General features: G+C 45.7%; 1 protein-coding gene across 1 annotated transcript in view; it reads right to left on the bottom strand.

Moving 5' to 3' along the window:
* LOC147726195 (uncharacterized) overlaps positions 1-22,303 on the bottom strand; it is a 267,808-nt gene extending 245,505 nt beyond the window's left edge. Inside the window, exon 1 of the mRNA XM_086962897.1 lies at positions 21,922-22,303. Within this exon, the coding sequence (XP_086819023.1) occupies positions 21,922-21,976 (55 nt within the window). The 5' untranslated portion in view covers positions 21,977-22,303. The remainder of the gene's footprint in view (positions 1-21,921) is intronic.
* Between the last annotated feature and the right edge of the window lie 334 nt (positions 22,304-22,637).

Genomic DNA, 22,637 nt, shown 5'->3' with positions numbered 1-22,637 from the left:
CGATTAACTTGGTCTGTGAGGATCTCCAGAGAAACTGCGGCGGATCTGTCTTGGTCGAGTGTGGAAGGCAATCTGTCTCAGGAACAGCCTTTTCATCTACGTCCTCCGGTGGCCACAGTGATAACGGATGCATCCACTCTAGGGTGGGGTGCTCATCTGGGGGATCTGGAGGTCAAGGGTCTTTGGTCTCCAGAGGAAAGGTTGCTTCACATCAACCTTCTGGAATTGCGGGCGATACGTTTGGCGCTCAAGGCCTTCCTCCCTTCCCTTTGCGGTCTGTCGGTGCAGGTCCTGACGGACAACATGACCGCGATGTGGTAGATCAACAAGCAGGGAGGAGTGGGGTCGCAGTGTCTCTGCAGGGAGGCTCTGCGCCTCTGGTCCTGGGTTCAGGACCATCAGATTTGTCTGATGGCAAATCATCTGGCCGGAGTTCTGAACGTGCGAGCAGACAGTCTCAGTCGGCAGTTCTCGGCAGACCACGAGTGGAGGCTTCACCCGGAGGTGGTTCGTCACGTCTTTCGGACGTGGGGAACTCCTCAGATGGACCTGTTCGCCACTTGCGAGAATGCTCACTGCCCGTCATTCTGCAGTCTCCAGTATCCGATGCAAGGAGCCTTGGGGGCGCGTTTCAGTGGAATTGGGGAAGACAACTCCTTTACGCGTTTCCTCCCATACCTTTGATTCCTCTGGTTTTGAGGAAGATTCGCCAAGACCTGGCCCAAGTTATATAGGTCGCCCCGGATTGGCCAAGAAGGGTGTGGTACACGGATCTTCTCCACCTCTCCTCTCGCCCGCCGCTCCGTCTCCCGTTCAGGGCAGATCTCCTCTCTCAAATGGAGGGGAAGGTTCTACACCCCCACCTCCAGACATTACACCTTCATGCCTGGAGATTGAACGGGGCAACCTGAATTCCTTTTCGCTCCCACGAAATCCATTTATTCTTACAGATGGTCTAAATTTGTCTCTTGGTGTGGGGAGAAGTCTGTTGACCCTTTGAGACCCCATTTATCTGATATACTACAGTTTGCTCTTTCTTTGGCGCAGCAAGGGTTTGCTGTTGCTACGGTAAAGGGTTATCTTTCGGCATTTTCGGCATTTCTCGGTTTGCCGGACCAGCCGTCTCTTTTCAAATCTCCTGTGGTTTTGAGGTTTCTGAAGGGCCTCACAAATAAGTTCCCTCCTACTCCTTTTATTGTACCTCAGTGGGACTTAAATCTAGTCTTAACCTACTTGATGGGTTCTCCCTTCGAACCCTTGCACAAGTGTCCCATGAGGCTTTTGTCTTTTAAGACAGTCTTCATGGTTGCGATTACCTCGGCAAGGATGGTAAGTGAGCTTCAAGCTCTTACTTCCAAGCCCCCATTCTTGACCATTCATGCTGAACGAATGGTTCTCAGGACCAGGGCTGCTTTTCGCCCTAAGGTGGTGACTCCCTTCCACCTAGGTCAATCTATTACCCTTCCTACCTTTTATCCTCCCCCTCACCCTTCCAAGGAGGAGGAGAGACTACACCGTCTGGACCCCAAGAAGGCGGTGAGTTTATCTTGATAGAACTAAAAACTATCGAATGGATGACCAGCTCTTCGTTGGGTTTGCTGGCTGCAAGAAAGGAAGAGCGGTACATAAAAGGACTCTTTCAAGATGGATCATCCTCTGTATACAGATCTGCTACTCTTTGGCCGGTAAGGATCCTCCAGAGGGTATAAGAGCTCACTCTACTAGAGCTTAGTCTTCGACCTCTGCACTTTCAAGAGGTGTGCCGGTTGAGGACATTTGTAGAGCGGCGACTTGGGCCTCCCTCCACACTTTCGCAAAGCATTATTGCTTGGACACTGAGGCGAGGAGAGACGGCCACTTTGCGCGCTCTGTCCTCCAGGATTTTCTGGTGTAGAAGAGTGGACACCCTCCTCCGGGAGTGGGGACTGCTGTGGGACTCTATTCACAAGGTGAGAAATCCACTGGCAGATGTATCTATCCGAAGAACAAGTTACTTACCTTCGGTAACGCTTTTTCTGGTAGATACAGTATCTGCCTTTGGATTCCTCACTGACCCACCCGCCTCCTTGTCGTCCACTCTTCTATACCAGAGTTACTGTAATGTATTTACTTTATTGTTGAGGCGTTGTTTATTTCAAATGTTTTATTGCATTTGCTTCACACTGTGTGTGTTACCTTGATATTTGTACTGCGTATACTGTGTATATGTCTACTGTCATTGGTCCGTCCGTGTGCCTCGAAGGCACGGAAAAAAGGGCGGAACTGATGTAATCACGCCGGCGTGGGCCTATTGTAGTGTCGGTGACGTCAGCGGAGTCACGTGCGATGCCGTGCCTCTATGACGTCATCCACGTCCACGTAGGCCCGAAGCTACAAAAGAATTTCCGAATGTTGCTGACGCAAGGGGATATTCACAAGGTGAGGAATCCAAGGTGAGTAATCCACAGGCGGATACTGTATCTACCAGAAAAAGCGTTACCGAAGGTAAGTAACTTGCTCATTAGGTTGAGACAATTGTGCACTTCATGGTTTGTCAGTATACGCGCAGCTTTAAGCAAATGTCTTTTTGTGGTAACAAAACCGCCCCCACCTTTCCAGCTCCCAGAGAAAACACCTGATGCCCGGTCTGGCCAGTCTGGCCTTGATACCACCCTCCAATGGCGCCCTTCATCTTCACTTAGACCATCTCTCATTTTTATTTAATTTCTTCTATAGTGCTACTCATCCCAAGTATGTGGGGCAGAGTTTTGGAGTGCGTTACAACACACACATATTATAAAGAGACAATCACTCATATAAATGGGAAAGTCAATGTATAGGAAATGTTGCTTAAGATAATGGGGCTTACAATGTGTAATCATACTTTCATCCATCATTCAGTCTTTCACCATTAATTCTGTCCTTCCATCTGTGTGCCCAACAATGTCCATAGTCATCCATTTACAAACCTATCCATCACGTTTCCTTCCATCCATCATTTCACTTATCTATCCCTCAATCCACCCTTCAATCATCCATCCACCCTTTCCATCCATACACTCTTCCACCTATCCCTCCATTAACTCATCCATGCAGCCATTCACCCGTTCAGTCATCCATTTATCCATCCCCCTTCCTCTTTAAATTCCCCTTTAACTTAGCCATCCATCCTTTCATCCACCCACCCATCTACTCATCCACTCATGAATCCATCCATTAAACCTATCATTCATCCATCCTTTCACTCATCCATCCATCCTTTTGTCCATCTACCCACCCTTTCTCTCTCTCATCCAGCCTTACATCCACCCTTTCACTCATCCGTCCATCCATTCACCCTTTCTCTTATCAATTCATCAAACCATCCTTTCACTTATCAATTCATCAATCCATCAATCATTTCATTCATACATCCACCTATTCACTCGCCCGTCATCCACCCTTTCACTCATCCATCCATCATTTCACTCATCTATCCAGCCATCCATCCACCCATCCCTTCACTTACTTACTCACCTTTTCACATCAATTATGAGACCTATCAAGAACTCCACCCTTGCTGTAGTTCCTAAAGCAAGGGGTGGGGTGGAGCAGGGTTCACTATGCCCCTGCACATAGGCAATCTGAAAAAGTGGAAGGCATGATTCATGCATGATGCACAGTGCCTTGACATGGGGCGACTGTGACATGGTGGTGTTTCCAGAGCTTTAAGTAGGATGAAAAAACTAGGGGGGGGTCTCTCCAAAAGGGTGTTTGATGTAAAAAACAATGCGTGGCCTAAAACACATAAGCTAAAAATCTGTGCTTAATATAATGTGCCACCCGACTGGTATTTTTGTTGCTTCTGTCATTGCATCCAGATATATAAAACAACAAGTAATATTACACTTAGAACAAGTAACGTTACACCTACAACAAGCCAGAACTATTGGCTTTGTCAATGGTTGTTAGTTGCACAAAATAAAAAGCAGCAACAATGACTGCTATACTATAACTATATTCTTTTCCTTTGAATTTCTTTCACTGCCTTCTTTCCATTAACTGGATTGTCACCTAGCAGCAGCATGGGCGGTTTTTTTCACTTCCATGTGACCCAGTGCCCTGGCCTGGACCGAGGCTGGAGGAGGCCACCACATGCTGTGCCAGCCCAGACTGATCCATTGTCATTCTGTATGTGCCAATCATCCGCTGACAGAATGAGAATGGGCGGGCTGGGGCTGCTCTTGTGCTCGAGGAGTGCGAGGTGGCCCAATCAGGGAGCTGAGCTCCAGGGGGGGCAAGGGCCCCTGCTTGCCTCCCCTGCGGACGCCCATGTATCCAGTGCCTCGTCCGGTCTGTGGGGGACGCGACATGGCATTTCCAGGATAAGCGAGTTCTAGGAGGGTGCTATGGAACTGCCAGTTTGGAGGTGTTCTGTTGCCCCCACGACAGCAAATCTATTGCTAGGGTTCCCAAAAACATCAATATTCATAGGCTGATGAAAATCACTGCCCATACCTTGCTCCTTTTGTGTGTAGGCAACATGTTCTAGAAATAGATTTTGTTAGCACGACCTGGTCTGGTGGCTCAATGGCTTAATGCATGCACTCCAGGAATCTGTGTTAAAACTTCTGATCACAGGCTTGAATCTTGGTAGGTCCACTCAGCCTTTCATCCTTCGGAGGTCGATAAAATAAGGACTATTGTGCTTTGCAGATACATGTTCTGTTCAATGTTCCCTCCAATTTTGTTCCTCCGTGTGCAGCAATTAATGATCTCTGTGGGCCACACCCAAAGAACATGCATCAAATCACTATTCAAGCAAGTGTAACACATAAGCTATAAAATGCTAAAAGTAGAATTGCAATCTCAGTGTCCATTACAAGGCAAACATCTTTGCATTCACACGACAGCTACCCTAGTGGTCTCTAGACTCGAGCAGTGGATATAGTTAGGGCTAAGCAGTGTAAACAAGCATTGGCATAGCCAATAGGTCTCGCCTTTGGGAGATTATAAGTATTTAGTAATGCAGTACAATATTCTTGGTGCAAAAACATCAACTGTTGCATGGCTAAACACTTACATGGTACCAAAGGTGAGACCTATTGGCTATGCCAATGCTTGTTAATAAGGTGGAAGTGCAGAGCAGTGGGTAGAGGTGTGTTATAATTTGGACAACATGTATTCTAATGTAGGCAAAGAAGTGTCTGGTGGAGAAAGGCTTTTAGGAAATGTGGCAAACTGTGGTCAGCTGTCAAGAAAAGGGTGCTGTTGTCTCGTGTGCACAAGCAGTGGTGCATTGAAAAAGAGATGTCTAAGGATGATATTCACTCACTTGACGAAGTAGCCGTCCTCTATGATGCATGAGGTACCTACAAGATTGAAAATGGTGCAACATGCTACATGAAACGTGATGAGATTTCAGAGGCGGCGTTATGCTGGAGGAGTGTAGGAAGGTGGCTACCTGACTATGGTTACCCCAGATTTTTTGCCTTGTGTTTAGCTGGTTTTCGACTTAGTTGGCCTGGTTCCCTGCTAATCAGGGCCCCAGGCTATCTGCTCTCTCTGTAAAATGGATTCCATGTACCCTAGGTGCATAACTAGATTGGCTTGGGTCACCTTATCAGCCCCTGTACAGAGCACTATAGGTGCCCAGGGCATAGGTGCATCCAAGGCCTACCAGGGGCTGCAGCATATCTTTTGCCACCCCTGGCTGGCTATCTAAAATTGACACAACTGGCTGATCACTCAGCTGGGGCAAGGTGGTGTAATCACCCCTTGCTTAGATATAGTATGCCTATATCTAAACCTATCTGGACACATATAGACCTGTGAGCCACTCCTATGGCAGGCCTTAACAATCCTGAAGGCAGAGTGCGTGGTTTTATGTGAGATGGAGCTCTGGCATGAGCTGAGCCTGTCTGCAGCTGTCGGGAACAACTCCCTAAGCTGATCCGGGATAATGCCATACCATATACTCTTAAGCGCCTTATAATCCTCGCGGTTATATAGCAACTTTGGTTTGGCTTTATCAAAACATGTCGTGTAAGGTGTCATACGAATTGGAATACTACCCCCTCGCCAGTTCTGGCGACGGGGGTAGCATTCCACCCTTCTAGAGGGATAAGACATGTTACTTTACTGAAACGCGGTTGATTTAAAATGAGCCTCAGATCCACAAAATGGATGCCTCTGCCACAGACACGGGTCTGGCCTCCTGCTGCTGACCGAAACTCAGCAAATGGTGGCCTGGACAAAGGGTTTCCTGTCGCAGGGCGGTGTTAAACCACCCCAGACAGGAGATAGTGGATTGTAGTAGGGAGGTTTCAAAGAAACCAGACACTGCCTGGGGAGCACAAGGCTGCCCCTTGCATAATCCGGCCAAACCGGTTCTGGGGCATCCCAGCCCCAGTCCCAGCGCGGCCTGGATCAAAGGAAAGGGGTGTAACCACCCCCTTCCTGGGTCCCACCCATAGGAGGGGACCAAGCAGGATGTCCAGCCCACCAGATTCGAATAAGAGTGGGAGCAGTGCCAATGCAACTCAGATCATCCTGAAGAAACATAAGAAACGAATTCTGGACCCTTCGACATTCTACTCAACATAGAAGGCTGAAGAATCTCCCTTGTGGTCAAGGAGTGACCACCCTGTGCAAACAGGTACCAACCAGCCCTCGACCCTTGCTTTGTTGCAGTTCCTGCCGGAACTCGAGCGACAGAGATTGACGAGATCAAGCTTGCCTGCCTTCTCCCAGCCCGATCCACAGTCCCTGCAGAGCTGAGACCAGTGGAGGCGACCGGAAGCGTGGGGCACGCCATCTTGAAAAGGCCACGAGACGCTGACCGTGCAGCCCACGAGTGACCCTCGAAGCTGTACACCGGGGTTTGAGAAGCCCCTACCCCGAGCTACACTTGCACCCAAGCTACCCCCTCCACACTCGACGAGTGCTGCGTGGGGCCCTTCTGCTTGTGTTGGCTCGACGCGTTGGCCCGGTCACTTGCCAGCTGGCTTGTGGCCCCTGTGCCGACGAAAACTTGAATACGACTTGCTTTTCTGGTTGCTCCAGATCTGCACCAGCTCCTGTGAAAAGGAGCCCCCAATCTGACCCTCCTGGTTCGAGTGAGAAGCAATCTCCCGGTTTTGCGTGGATTGCTTTTGCCAAGTTCTGTTTGCTGCGATTTTGAAGCCGATGGTGCTGACGGCGAGAGCCTACGTGGGACAGATCGTGACCTGCTCCTGGACGTCGCAGATGCCCCAGAGCCCACGTGACAGCGGAGAGAAGCCTCTCGACAACCACCTGATTGCGCCCGACATTGCCTGGTTCCGTCCTGGTTCCACCCTGGTCACTGCTGAGTGACCCAGACTCTGTCCCCTCTGCTTTCAGGTACTTTTCGACTTCGATCCACCCTTGGATCACACCGGACACTTCTGCTTCACCTCGCCTGCAGCTTCTACAGCTCCAAGCACCAAGAGCCTGCGTGTCAAAACCCGACGCCACTTCGACCCTGTGCACCCACTTCCTGTGGGTGAGGTAACATTGCAACGCCGGTGTTCCCACACTGGTACACACCTCTAGGGTCTGTGTCTTAAGTTTTGTTCCTCTAGGTTCAGCGGAAGTATCTTTAAACTCACTTTGTGTAACTTTTACGCACCATTGACATTGCATTGGTGCAAGCCGCACTTTCCGTGCTGCACCCGAATTCCGTGGGCTACTCCCGACTTCAGCATTGCTAGTCCTGACTGCTCCCAGCGATTCTCTAGGCCCTAGGCCTAACCACTGTTCGATTGGTATCTCTTATACCACTTTTTTAGTATATGGTTTGAGTGGCCACCGGCCCTCATCCAAAATTGTGCAACTTTGTATGTTATACTGTGCTTTTGATTTAACGCTTGTGCCCCTTTGCTCATAAAGAGTACTGGGGATTAATTTAGAAATAAACACATATATTTTTATAATATATACTTGTGTGGTGTCCTTTCATTTGATTACAGGATTGTATGTGGTAAAACAGCTCGCTTAACACGACCTCTTAAGTTAAGCCTTTAAGGCTGCTTAGTCCATGCTACCACTAGGATAGCTTGTCTAACAAGGTTGACTTACAACCAGACATCTTTGGGGTTTGTTTGGACTGATACCAAGTGGTTCCAGAATTGGAAACACTACATATCAGGCCAACTTCTCACAAGGAGCAATATAACAATGAGAAGGGCTTGTTTACAACCGAAAAGCTCATTTGGGTTGCGTGGTAAGTGGAGGTGTAGCCTTTAATGAGAAAATCAGAGGCAGTGTGATTCTCCAATTGCAGATGTGCTATCATTACGAAAGGAGTGAGTGTGGTGCGAGAGTGCCTGACCTGCTTCAGATGAGTGATGAATCACAGTTGGGGGTGGTTCAGGTGCTGCCTGGCAGGAGCCGCGCAGTCCGGTGGGAGTGGCTTATTAAGAGGGAGATGCAGGGTCTCATTTCCAGGTGGTGGGAGAAGGAGACGTCTCCTGAGCCTGTCGGTAATTTATACTGAGGTATGGTCTAGTTATAAGTGTAGTCTAGTATGACGTAAGAGAGGTTTGGCTCAGGTGATAAGGCCCCCATTTGGAGTCAGGGGTCAAATTTACGGCAACTGGAAAACGGGCTCTGCTATTAAGTTAGGTAAGCCATGTTACATCTTCCAACCCCCTCTCTCAACAAAAGCCGAGAGGGATGTAAGAAATATAAAATAATGTAAGGTGGGGAGTCCCCTGTAATACCTTGACTTTTTCACAGAGCTCAAGGACAGCGCTTACTGAAGCAGCTGAAGCTCCTCTCCTTTCTGTCTCCGAAGATCGATAGCTCATCCACCGAATGACACCCATAACAGAATGCAAAAGTTGGTACTGCGCTGCCAAGAAGGGCAACAAGCGCGTGCGCGGCAGAAGGGGGAGGCACGTGCGCGGCAGCAGGGGGGAGGAGGAGGGCTGCGCGATTGACTTGTGGGAGCGATAATTGCTACCATATGGCGGCGCTCGCTCCCGCAAGTGAATCGCCAGACGTGCACGCGTTGCCATTGAAGACAATGGAACACGTTTATGTATTTGGCTGAAAGGCCGAAGCGATAGCAATAGGTCATTTTGCCAAAAGGGTAGAGAACCTGTGTTGTGCTTGCAAAAGTGAAAGGTCCCACTCTCACTTTTGCAAGCAAAACACAGGTTCCCTACCCTTTTCTTCACCAGGACCGATTCTGCACTTCCACCAAGATAAGAGACTTTTTATCACACTTGAGCACTTTTGTTTTTATCATGTGAGAGTTTTGTGTTTGTCGGCACTTCTGTTTTTGTGAAAAATTTGGGGCTTTTCGCACTGCCACTTGGCTTTTCAACCGCCCTCATCTTTTTGTCTTCCTGCAACCACATCAGATTTATATCTGAAGTGAGCACAAGTCCGCCTGGTAGCTTATTCGTGTTTTTTAAAAATTATTTATGGCACTAGACCGCCTATATTTTTCACTGCAAGAGTTTGTGAGCATTTGCCATGATTTAGGATTCATATGCATTTCTTGCAACTTCGAGCCGATCGAACAGATCTACTGTATTCACAGCTTTTGAAAGTTCTACATTACACTTGTTTGTAACCTTTTCCGCACTTTATCGACAAAGCAATTATTTGTCAATTTGTTGCTTATGAACTTAGGCACGTCGCTTTAGAAACTGTATTTTATTGTGTCTTTTTTATATTTGCCATGAAATGCATGTATGTGTAATTTACAATGTGTCTTCTACAGTTACATATGCATTGCGCGCAACTAGGAGCCGATTAAATAGTTCCAAATGTATTTTACAATTTACATGTTCCAACATGGCTGCCAAATATGACGTCAGATGTGGGTTGCAAAAGAGTGCATCCTCTATGTTTATTGGTTATTTATGCACGTCCTTGTAGAACTGTAAATTCGTGTGATCAAGACACATTTCTGTGTCGAAACGTGTAGCGGTTTAAAGGATAAACTTGATGTTCAGCATCCAACTTCTGAGTGTGTGTCATTACCTTTTGGATTGTGTTTTGGAAATTGACTGATCCCGGAAGGACCCTACCTGCTGCTGAGAAATGATTGTACCGATGCAATTAAAAGAATAGCAGCCCCAACAAAAGTAATGGTACTCTGACGGTTAAAGGAAAGCAGTCCTGATGAGATGTGCTGGCAGCCTATTGAGCATCATTCTGACTCATGAGGGTAGGCGGAGGCCTAATCCATCCTCGGGTTTTTCTACAGAAACTGGGAACAAGTTACTATATGTCAGTACCCCCTGCCATACATTATAAGGATATTACAGTCCCCGAGAAGAATGAGGTTATGGAACTCAAAAGGTGACTTGCAATATCCTTGTCATATACGCTAAATTTATTTTTAATCGGCGACTTGTGACGCACTTTATCCCATTTACTACATGCTCACACCATCACGTTTCCCACAAACCACTCAAAAACCTTGGTGAGTACCTCTTTCATATGAAAGAGCGGGCACGTTTGCAAACACGAATACACATTTTTGAAAAATTACACACAACAAGAACCTGTTGGATATTTGTTGCAAACAGATGTTAGAAACATTTCAATACAAGTCAGTTGAAAAAAAAACTGCAGTAGCTCGAAATATGTAGAAATATGCAGAAAGATTCTTGCTGTTCTCAAACTATGAAATGAGTGCAAAAAATAAACAAGTAGTCTCTGCTTGTCATATTAAGCTAGAAAAATAGAGCAGAAGAAAGAAAAGCAAAGTTCCATTTTCGTTGCTAAAACAGCTGCTTCAATTATGCTCCATGACCAGTCCTACCTTTCACCTCACCTGAGGGCAGCAGGCATTGTAACGTCACAACTCGACTGTAATCTATACTAATATAATAAAGAGAGAGAGCCCAAACCTTTGAGGCGGGTAATCTCAAGAACCACAGCACCAATCACAACACCCAATACAGCGTTGGAAAGGGCAGTTGCAGCAGAAGGACATAGGCTATGCAGACGCCCACCATATACATTTAAAAGGTAAAAGAACCGTGCCAGCAAAGTAGTCCCTTGTGGGCGTGTCTGCGTTGTGCTGTGGGCCTGACAAACGCTGTGGGCGTGTGGTACGTTCCGCCCTTCATGCCATGTCTCATATTGTGTGCTAATCCCACCCTGCTTCCTTTAAATACCCCTGCACCCCATTTTCATAACCCACCCTTACTCCTTAAAATACCCCAAACACCCTTAAACACTAACCCATCTTAACCCTATAAATATACCATGTACCCCAAAACCCAAACCTATCCCTAAACCCTAAAAATACCCCTGTACCCCAAAACCCAAACCTAGCCTTGAACCCTATAAATACCCCTGTACCTCAAAACCCAAACCTACCCCTGAACCCTAAAAATACCCCTGTACCCCAAAACCCAAACCTAGCCCTGAACCCTAAAAATACCACTGTACCCCAAAACCCAAACCTACTCCTGAACCCTAAAATACCCCTGTACCCCAAAACCCAAACCTAGCCCTGAACCCTTAAAATACCCCTGTACCCCAAAACCCAAACCTACCCCCGAACCCTAAAAATACCCCTGTAGCCCAAAACCCAAACCTAGCCCTGAACCCTAAAATTAACCCTGTACCCCAAAACCCAAACCTACCCCTGAACCGTAAAATACCCCTGTACCCCAAAACCCAAACCTAGCCCTGCACCCTAAAAATACCCCTGTACCCCAAAACCCAAACCTAGCCCTGAACCCTTAATACCCCTGTACCCCAAAACCCAAACCTACCCCTGAACCCTAAAAATACCCCTATAGCCCAAAACCCAAACCTAGCCCTGAACCCTAAAAATACCCCTGTACCCCAAAACCCATACCTATCCCTAAACCCTAAAACTGCCCCTGTACCCCATAACTATATCTGAACCCTTAAAATACCCAAACACCCCAAAACATATACCTCAGAACCCCAAAACATATACCCCTATACCCATACTTACCTTCTCCAAACATTAAAAAAAATATGCTTTTAACATTCATGCATTTACAACGAATTTCGTTGTAAATGTATGCGTGGTAAAAGCATATAAAATGTAATGCCATGCGTTATAATGGCATTGCGGAGTCATGGTACTTTCGTAATGAAAGTATGCGGAGTGATTGTTTTCGGAAAGAAATTTGTGGAATAATGGGCGTTTACCCTCCCCCGGTTAGTACATTAGTGGCACTGCGGCCCACATCTTCAGCAACATACTCCTATTTTTTCACCACCCATTTGAAAAATGCACAGGTCTCTCTCATTGATGGCCAGCACCGACATACACTTTTAGACACACCTCCCGCCACAAGTTCTATAATTGTGAACTTTAGAGCTGCGTAGCTACGTTCGAATCTCGGCATCAGCTCAACATCCTGTGATTCCAAGCAAATGGCTTTGTCTCCCCGTGCCTAACACAAATGAATGTGTTCTTCTGTAATGTAAATTGTGCTCATGCCATGTTGTCGAGTTCGCGCTATATATTATTGCAAGGAAAAATAAAGTGGGAAAACTCGAGTTCACACACTACTGAAGGCGCACTCTTAAGTGCATCAGCAGTGCACTGTGAATCGGAGCCTTTCACAGACCTGTCACCGATAAGAAATGCTATCAAAACGAAATCCTACACGATCAGTGATGTCAAATGAGATGTCATCGGTGATGTCATCAGTGATGTCATTTGAGATGTCATCAGTGATGTCACTGACCATGTCATGAATGATGTAATATGTGACATCATCAGCAGTGGATTGCGGGTGAGCGAAATATAGTTAGTACAACTAACTATATAGGAGCAATTTCAATGGTTTTTTAAATGCTAATTCCTAACTATATAAGGCCTGAAACCTATGGTTTTTTAAGTGAATTTGCAAGGTTTTTTAAATGCTAATTCCTAACCACATAAGGCTTGAAACCTATGGTTTTTTCAATGCTAATTCCAAACTATATCAGGCGTGAAACCTATATTTTTTTTCAATAAATTTCAAAAGGTTTTGTAAATGCTAATTCTATTAGTGGATAACGTTTAATAATAATAATAATAATAATAATAATAATAATAATAATACTGGATTTTATACAGCGCGAACAGCTACCTCGCGAGGAGGTGTCCCGGCGCTAGTAGATCACTGATAACCTTAGGCATAAAAATAGGAGAGCTAGCGTGGCTGGGAGAAAAGCCAGGTCTTTAGCAATTTCCTAAAGCAGGGTTCGGAGGGGGCCTGTTGGATAACTTGTGGCAGGGAGTTCCACAAAGCGGAGACGTTGGCTGAAAAGGTCCGACCGCCTAGCCGGGCCTTTTTTGCCCGCGGGATGACCAGTTGGACACGGTCATTGGATCGTAGTGCACGGCTTTGAAAGTATCTAGGAAGGCGGTTTTTCAGGTATTGTGGGCAGGAGCCATACAGAGATCTGAACGCAAGCGTCAAAGCTTTGAATTTTATCCTGTTGGCTACTGGTAGCCAATGCAGGGTTCGAAGATGCGGAGAGACTGACTGTTTGAAAGGAATTCGCAGTAACAGTCTCGCAGCCGCATTTTGAACTACCTGAAGCCTGTGAGTCAAGTATTTTGGGAGGCCCAGGTATAAACCATTGGCATAGTCCAGCCGTGAGGTGACAGTCGCGTGGACAACCGTTTTTCTACAACTCTCCGGTAAGAGCCTTAGGATTTTTCGGAGGTTTCTCAGCTTGCTAAGACAGCATCCGGCCACTTGTTGGACATGGGATGAAAAGGACATGTTATCATCCCATCTCACTCCAAGATTTTTTGCCGAGTGACTTGGTGAAGGGGGCGGGCCCATCTCCGTAGGCCACCAGAGTTCAGGGGCGGGGGGGGACCCTTGCTGAAGAAGATGACTTCAGTTTTATTGGCATTCAGTTTTAATTTATTAGTGTTCATCCAGTGTGCTATATCCTGGAGACAGCCTTTGAAATTTGAGAAAGAATCATGCGTCATCTCCGAGTACGGAAATACCAACTGGGTGTCGTCGGCATATGAAATTGCCTTGACACCCCAGTTGGCAATTAACGTGAAAAGAGGAGCCAGGTAGATGTTGAACAGAAGGGGGCTGAGGGCCGATCCCTGCGGGACTCCACAGCCAAGAATTTTGGGTGTGGAAGAGAACGTCCCAAGTGCTACCTTCTGCGTTCTAAGTGATAGGTAGGAGTTTATCCACCCTAGTGCTCTGTCCTGAATGCCTATCTCTGCGAGCCGGCTGAGTAGGCTGGCGTGGTCCACCGTGTCGAAGGCGGCCGACAGATCCAGGAGTACCAGCATTGCTGAGTCTCCTGCATCCATCGACCACCTCACTGACTCGGCTACCTCTATGAGCGCTGTTTCTGTGCTGAAACCGGGACGGAAACCCGATTGAGTTTCATATATGTTATTATCCTTCCGGGACCACCTGAGCAGCCATCTTGTTTCTCAGGCGAAGTGAGGCACAAGAGAGCGCAAACCAAGAGTGGAAAACGCGAAAAGGGGGCAGGGTTGAGACCCCCTATCCCTTCTCAGGGGGTCCCAGAAGCACCACCAATTGTTGTTTGTTTAGCCCAGGAAGAAGGGGTCGTGGCCTCCCTGAAATTCGTAGGCAATCTAAATTAAATGTGAAACAGAGCGCAGGCTGCACGTAAAGAAGCCGGATGGTCGAGTGACTTCGAGTGTGCTTCCATAAATAAAATGTACAATCAATTAAAAGAATAAACTAACCCGTATATTTCATGTTAAAATCATGATTAAAAATATACACTTCATATATTCTGTGCAAATTTGCTCTATGTTGTGCAAATATCGCAAATGGAAACAAAACATCATTGTCTTTCCGAGGAACTCATGTTGAGGACCACTTTTCAAAATTGTGCCCAAGTGGGCATAACACTCCCTGGAACCACTGCGTCCACACTGCTGTACAAAAGTTGAAAGCTAGTGCACTTTAAACAGCTTTAACAAAATCATAATTTTAATAAACAAAACCCTGATTAAAATAACACTATACCCGTCACCATCAAATTGGGTTAAAAAAAACTATCTACATGTTCGACTTAGTTTCATTGATTAACAATTCACTTTATCTCCCCTGTAGTGTTGCAGTGAGTTGTTGCGAAAAACCTCCCTAAGATTTTATGTATGTACATACTCAGTATAAACATGAGTGTAAATCTTCGGTTTGATTCAGACCGTTGGGGGTTTTAGAATTGAGCTCCAAGATGTACCGAGTCTCCAATACTCGCAACTGAGCCTCTCTATCACCTCCTCTTCGAAGTGGCGGGACCATATCTATGGCGTAATACTGCAAACACCCTACATCACCCCCATGGTATGTATTCACATGTCTGGCAACAGGGTACACCTCTTCCTTGTTGCTGACTGCCCTGAGGTGCTGTAAAATGCGCTTGTGAACCTGCAACTTCGTGCTGCCCACGTATCGCAGGCCACAAGCGCATTCCAAAACGTATACAACAAAGTCTGATCTACAGGTGATTTTCTTTTTAATTGTTATCACCTCACTGCTAAAAGGCGTTGTGTAGGTAGTACGACTCGTCCCTATCCTACACGCCTTGCAGACAGCACATTTGATGAAGCCCTTGCTCTTTCCTAGCCAGTTGTCATCAGCCACTTCAGGACTACTCCTGACCAACATATCGCTCATAGATCTGGCCCGACTGTAAGTTATAGCTGGTCTATTAGCTAGGATCCCCCCAATCACCGGATCTCCCTTAACAACCTGCCAGTTCTTGCGAATAATGTTGTATATTTCTTTGTGCTGTCTGCTATAAGCTGTTATTAATCTTGGTTGACCAGACTCCTTATCCTCTAGTGCTTGTGTTGGTCCAGCACCCAATGTCAGACTATGCTCAGAGGTTTTATTAGCACGTCTCATGGCACCCTCCACCATTTCTCTAGAATACCCTCTCTCAGTGAATCTTTCCCTGCTAGCATTTTGTGCTCTCGCACACATCTTTCATCTGTGCTACATATCCTCCTGATCTTTAGCATTTCCCCGTAGGGAATGCTCCGAACCAGGTGGGCTGGGTGATGGTTAGTGGCGTGCAACACCGTATTGCCTGCCGTTTCTTTACGATGTAGATCCGTAACCATTCTACCATTGGCAATGCTCACCTCCACATCTAGAAAGGTAACTTTTGTGCTACTGATCTGACCAGTGAATCTTAAGTTCAAGTCGTTTATATTAATATCTGATATGAACCTAGATGCCTCCTCCTCTGACCCCCTCCAAATAATGAAGAGGTCATCAATGAACCTGTACCAGGCTATGATGTTGTTGGCCATGGTACTTTCATAGGTTCTCCCAAGGACCTGCTCCTCCCAAAGCCCCATGTGCAGGCACGCGTAGCTTGGGAGAAGCAGGCCCCCATCGCAACTCCCCTTAGTTGTTGAAATATTTGTAACAAAAAGAAGTTGCTTTTGAGGCAGATCTCTGTCATCTCACTGATCATGTTGTTGTGTTGTAGCATGCAGGCAGGCCTGCGTTGCAAGAAGTGTTTCATTGCCCTCAAGCCATCATCATGATTTATACTGGTGTATAAGGAAGTTACATCCAGCGTTAACAATAGGTAATCTTCCTGCCACACAATTGGTCTAATCTTATCCAAAAAATCACCAGTATCCCTGATGTACGGGGGGAAGAGCTCTCACGTGCTCCTGCAGGAAATGATCAATGTATCTCGAGGCATTCTCAAATGTGCCCTGCCTGGCAGAGATTATAGGCCTACCCGGTGGTTTGGATAAATTCTTGTGAACTTTGGGGATCATATAGAAAACAGGGATTACTGAATAATTAGATTTAAGGAATTTCTGCTCATCCCCACTTAGTAATCCCATACCCTTCCAGGTATACAATTTGGTATGAAAAGCATCCCAAGCCTGTCTAGCTGTTTGCCAATCACTCCTACAATAGCAGCTTCTCTCATTCAACTGTAGGAGAGCCTCCTCCATATACATTTGTTTCGGCCACAGGACAATGTTGCCCCCCTTATCTGATTGCTTAACAAACCCTTTGTTATCACCTTGCAGTTTTTTCATCAGGCTACCATAGGCATTGTTACTTTTTTTGTTCTTCATATCTTTTGCCATGGATGCCTGATGTCGTTCTTTCAAATCAGATATTACCAGATTGTTAAATACCTCTATGTTATCATTGTTATATGTTATATATATATATATATATATATATATATATACACACACACACATACAATATATATATATACATATACATACAATATATATATATATATATATATATATATATATATATATATTCGGCGACAGGGTGCATCACAAGTTGCCTTTTATAAAGAAATTAGAGACTGGCATTTATACAGAGATTACAGATTCCCATGTAATATCATACATATCTATATATACACACACCCTACAAATATTTTACATATTTGACGTTAAAAGATTGAAACTGACAATAACCCAGACCCATTGTCTTTGACAGTGGTATTTGTAGCTACATTCTGTGCCCAGATCAATTAGTCGCTCACCTAATCTGTTTCTTATCTAGAACTTGTGAATGTACTCTCAAATTTGTAGTGGAAAATACCACCAAACAAGCACTGGCAAAGTCAACAGTCTGGCCTTGATGTGGGAAATAATTCTTGAGGGTGGCACTCAAAAGCCAGCCATATTGCCTTTGCCAATGCTTGTTTATTAGAGTTTGCTGCAGGGCAAATCCAAACAAAAGGATGACGCTCTGTAGATATGTATGTAAAATAGTCCTTCTTGCAATGCAAGTTATCTGTAAACGGCAAAATGAAACACCAAATACCACGAGGTAAGAGATTAAGGCCATTCTTCATATATTTTTTTTTAAATGGTAACAATAGGTTCACTCGAATCCTAAAAAAAGAAATCTACAAATTTCAGAAAGCAAAGAGCAAATATTGCACCTAAATCGTATGGTAGTATATGTCTACTCCTCTGAAGACCCTTTTTAGACCAGTAACAGCAATAGCTGTGACTTACTAAAATGGTAGAACAACAAGGAACAAGTCTGGCCATCAAGTCATTTGGCTCACAAATGTTAGAAGCTTACGGGGGCAAAATAAGTGATATAGTATTGGGTTTGTTAGCACCGTAACTATTTCTTCATCACTACAAGGTGTTGGCGCGATGACGGGGTATCGCACAAAACATCTTTTTTTTTCAGAGACTATAACATCTCCAAATAAAGCGCTCTCTGCCAGGGCTGGTGCAATGATTGTTGGCACTGACTCCTTTCCCCCAGCCATAGGGACTGATGTAATACTTCTAGTAGAGGTGACTAATGTCCATTCACCATTACTGGATCTTTGCCAGATCCCATGTAGTACTTGTGTAAATGTTACAAATTTTGGGCCCCATTCCTAGCATTGCGAAAGCGGGTTAGTACTTACTGTACCTGGTGAATACAGATTCCTGCAGATTGGAATATTAGCAGGAGCTGGAAATACATACCGAGTCCAAGTTCTGCAAACATGAATCACACACCATTGATGTTCTTCGTACTATTTACAGCATGTTTCAACACTTTTCCAACTATTTCCACATAGAAAGTCTTGTCAGGAAATGTGTCCACGGAAAAATGTGAATATCCAGTCCAAAAAATTGGAACCTCAATTTGTGCACAAACTGCTGAGAGTGCACGATTTGGGATCAGCTTACTACTGGGATTTAGGTCAACAGATTCCATGTGGATAACTGTATCCCATACGAAGACCTAGTATGGATCCAGCTTTGGTGGACCAGATTAGGCACCACTCAGAAGAAGTCTGGCAACCGCTGCAGGTGGCATTCTATACAACTGCCTAGGTTACTTTTCTGTGGCATCAGGCATGCCCTCTTGTAGTATCTACATGTAACTTACTTCAATAAATCATCTTAAACTACATCCTATCTGCGTGGACCTCATTATCACACCTCTCCAACCTCCTTCCTTGAGATAACCAGTATATTTTCATTAACACAACTAATTGCACATATTTGTTTCAATACAAATTTTCTCGCAGTACGAACTCTATAAAGACATTAAAAAGTTTATAATCATCAGAGACCACAACTAAACACACCAGAAACATGAACAGGGTTTCTCTTTTGCACCCATTATGATTAGTACTTGTATTAAACTACCCAGTTAGTTAAAACTCCTTGACGCGCCATTTTAGCTTTGACAGAAAATTTCTCCTACACTCATTGCTTAATTCACCTCACTGGTCAGCTGCCTATATTTAGTTTACTTTGTGGATTTCCTCTCTAGCAACAACAGTAACCCTAAAGTCAAAAGGAAGTGGAAGGCATATCCAAATGGGCAACTGGAGAGACCAAGCAAAGTCTCCAAAGACAACCCACGCTTATAATTTCGAGATTTGTTTTTCCCTAATAAATCCAGCCCTATTTAAGATCTTGGGCTGATACTCAATTACAAAAGTAAATCAACACCTGGAGGTTTATGAACCAGATGCAGATTCCCTAATTTCTGGAAGTCATAAACAGTTTCCAGGTTATGACTGGAGTCCTGTGTGGCAGCACAGCAACAGTGCCCTAACCCTAATGCTAGCAAGAAAAAATATGCCCCATTTCCTGGTAAAGAAATAAAAGAGGGTCATATTCTGGGAACAAGGTTGGACGCGTACATCAATGGACTATAGCTAGGGTGACCAGGTGTCCCGGTTTTTCACTTGCTGTGCCAGCAAATTTCAGGAAATGTAGCTTCTGTCCGAGAGGTGCTTTATATTGTACAAATCTGGGATACTTAGCAGTTGTTTCAAGAAAACAATTTAATGAACAGGCAAGCTACTGGGTTTAAACATTGAATTATATGTATGTTCTTACTGCCTGTTCTGTAATTCTCTGCTGAGGAGCGCTGTCATTATGTGCGCTTGCTTGAAGTAAAACTGAAGTCCTTCTATTTTCGTGAAATGTCCCGGTTTTTGGCTTTAAAATTCTGGTCACCCTAACCATAGCACCTGCTGCCCCTTTGATAGGTACGCTGGTACGGCCCATAACCTGCGACTGTCACAGGTTTCTTGGCAAACTCCTGAAAACTTTTGTGAAGCCGAAATTGCAACAAAGCTAATGGCGCGTGTGCAATTGAACATAGTGCACATTGCTCATAAGAACATGTCATCACATTTCTTCAATGGCATTGTACCCCTACTCAGGGGTGTATTTTCCTCGTTCAGAAACCCCTTCATCTACACCCCCACCAATTTCCCATTACCAGTCTTTGCCAGAGTAGTCTCAAGTTTAATAACACTTTTCGGGCTTTGGTGCATCAGAAAAACACATACAGAAAATGTACATAAAATTGAACAAATACGTTAAAACCAATGGAAAAAAGTTATTACTATAAACATAACAAGGTAAAACTTCTAGAGGATGAAAGGGTGATCAGGAAGGGAATAGAAAAAGTAGGAAAAACAAGGAAAACTGAAAATAAGAATAAACGCAGAAGGGATTTCCAGGCTTTGTAGACGAGCTACTTTGATTATGTATTTTTGCTTTCCCAGGGGCATTTCAGGAGTATAATCGTACCCTTTTCAGAGTGGGAATGGGTTGGAGAGGAAGTTGAGTAAGACTGTGAGTGTTAAACTTACAGGGTTTGCCTATTCTGTGTAACGGCCACCCCATTCCCTGGTGGCAAATTGATTTATGAGAGGAAAAACAACTTTTATGAAATAGAAAGTGTTTTTGCACTTGTAAATATGGCTAATTGGGCAGGCAAGCCTGACTTAGAAGCGCAATGCCTGTGAGAACCGGTCCTGTACAACTCCGCATCAAATGCATCAGATCAACAGCCTGCGACTGATAGTAACAGTGCAGGTTTCTGTGCACAGACGTTTGCTCAGGTATCAGGTTACTGTCATGGCGGGGGGGGGGGGGGGGTGTTGTGAGGAGTTACTTACAAACCCTACAGCTTGCATCCTCAGTGGCTTTGACAATTTACACTAATTCAGCTCCATGCCGTCTATCTCCCGTGCTACAGGAGCCGCTTTCAGCTATGTGTTTGCCATCGGTCCATATCTACAGCAGGCCTCTATGATTCCCGCCATGCCTTTTATTCATATTTAGCAGAATTGGGCCAAAAAGAACTTACTTTTGGATGCCTCCCACCTGAAATTGCCTCTGGTTCAATAGAAAGTACATTCTCCCACCTAGATTCACATATATGGCAAAGCCTTTACTAAGCCATTTTTACCGTTTCTGCCAATAACAAGTTCTGGGACTTGCAGTTTCCCCCCCCCCCCCCCCCCCCCCAACATGTTGTGGGCCTACAAGTCCCAGCACGCACTGTTCTGCTGAATGCAAACCCAGTACTAGATCTAGGTGTTGCCAGTCAGTCAAAAGATCTAGGTGTTGCATAATACACGTGGAAACATTGTGATCCTTTCAGGGTAGGGTAGCTTCCTTGCTCCAGGCCATCACAGGCACTGTGTTGCCAGTTCTGGGTTTTCATCTACAAAGCATTGCGATCAGGTATGTTAGCCTAAATATTTCAAACAAAGCAAACCAGGGCTACAGCTCCCTGAATGCATTTGTCTGTCACGCAAAAGCCCAGAACTATAAACACTGTGTCCGTGAGGGCATGGAGCAAGGCTGACACCACAGTTGATGGAGGCCCAGGGTGGGCTCGGTGTGAGCCTGGTTTTGCAATTAACATGCTTTGCGAATAACTGTACTCAAAGTTCTTCTCCTTGTGTGACTATAACTTGTACATTTGCAATTTTTTTCTGTTTGTATCTTTTATGCAACGCACGTAATCCGGAGTCCTTATGTATCGCAACTGGTTCGTATGTAAAGCGTTCTGACACCTTCGGTTAATGTTCGTTCTGGAACTAGTAGTCCTATGTCTCCCACGCTAAAATCGGGACCTATAAACTCTAGCGCTGGGTTCGGGCTCTGCAGGTAAACTTTTCAAGGCTTACTTTGCAGCAACACTTGCTTACCTTGCAGCCAGAGCAGGAGGCTTAGGCAGACCAGACTCCACGGGAAACGCTCCATTCTGCTCCTTGGCAACGCGTGGTGGGCAAAGAATGTCACCGAGAGAGGAAGGTGGTCTCCGGGCAGCCGGCCATCCGCGGCCAAACACAGAGGTAACAAAACAAACAATCCGAGGCGCCCAAGAGCCCCTGCGAGTCTCGGGGGCCGGGGACGGGTCCGAAGAGACGCCGCTTGCTACTTTACACCCGACAATTTCCCGTCAGAGCGGGGCAGAGAAGGATGGAGAAGCCGCTGAGTGTGCGCCCGGAGGATAGTCCAAGAGCGGCTCGTGAAAGAGGATGCCGGGGGGAGCTGGCGTGGCAGTCAGGAAGAGGGACCAGCGCGCCGAGCAGAGAGCAGCTGCAGCCAGTTAGAGGCTGCGGAGAGGGAATGCTAATGGCCGGTGGGCTGTCTGGGTGAGGGAGGGAGCGGGGGTTAGAGCACGGATGTAGTGAGGGTCCGTGAGGAGGGGCCGAGCCCCCCTCGCTCCTGGCCCGCAATGCATGGACCCATTGATGCTTGCAAACAACGAGCCATGTGTGTAGCTTTTGCAGTAAATCAAGCATGTTGCTGCAAGTTCTCTCTGGCCCTGAAAAGTTTCCTGGGTCCACGTGTGTCTAGATGCCTCAGCCCAGTTTAGCCGTGAATTCTGGAAGTTGCAGTCTTGTTTATTCCATTATAA

This window comes from Lissotriton vulgaris, chromosome 3_1, assembly GCF_964263255.1.
Source record: "Lissotriton vulgaris chromosome 3_1, aLisVul1.2, whole genome shotgun sequence".
Taxonomy (NCBI): Eukaryota; Metazoa; Chordata; class Amphibia; order Caudata; family Salamandridae; genus Lissotriton; species Lissotriton vulgaris.
The sequence above is the reverse complement of the archived record's forward strand: the minus strand, read 5'-3'. Positions and strand labels throughout refer to the sequence as shown.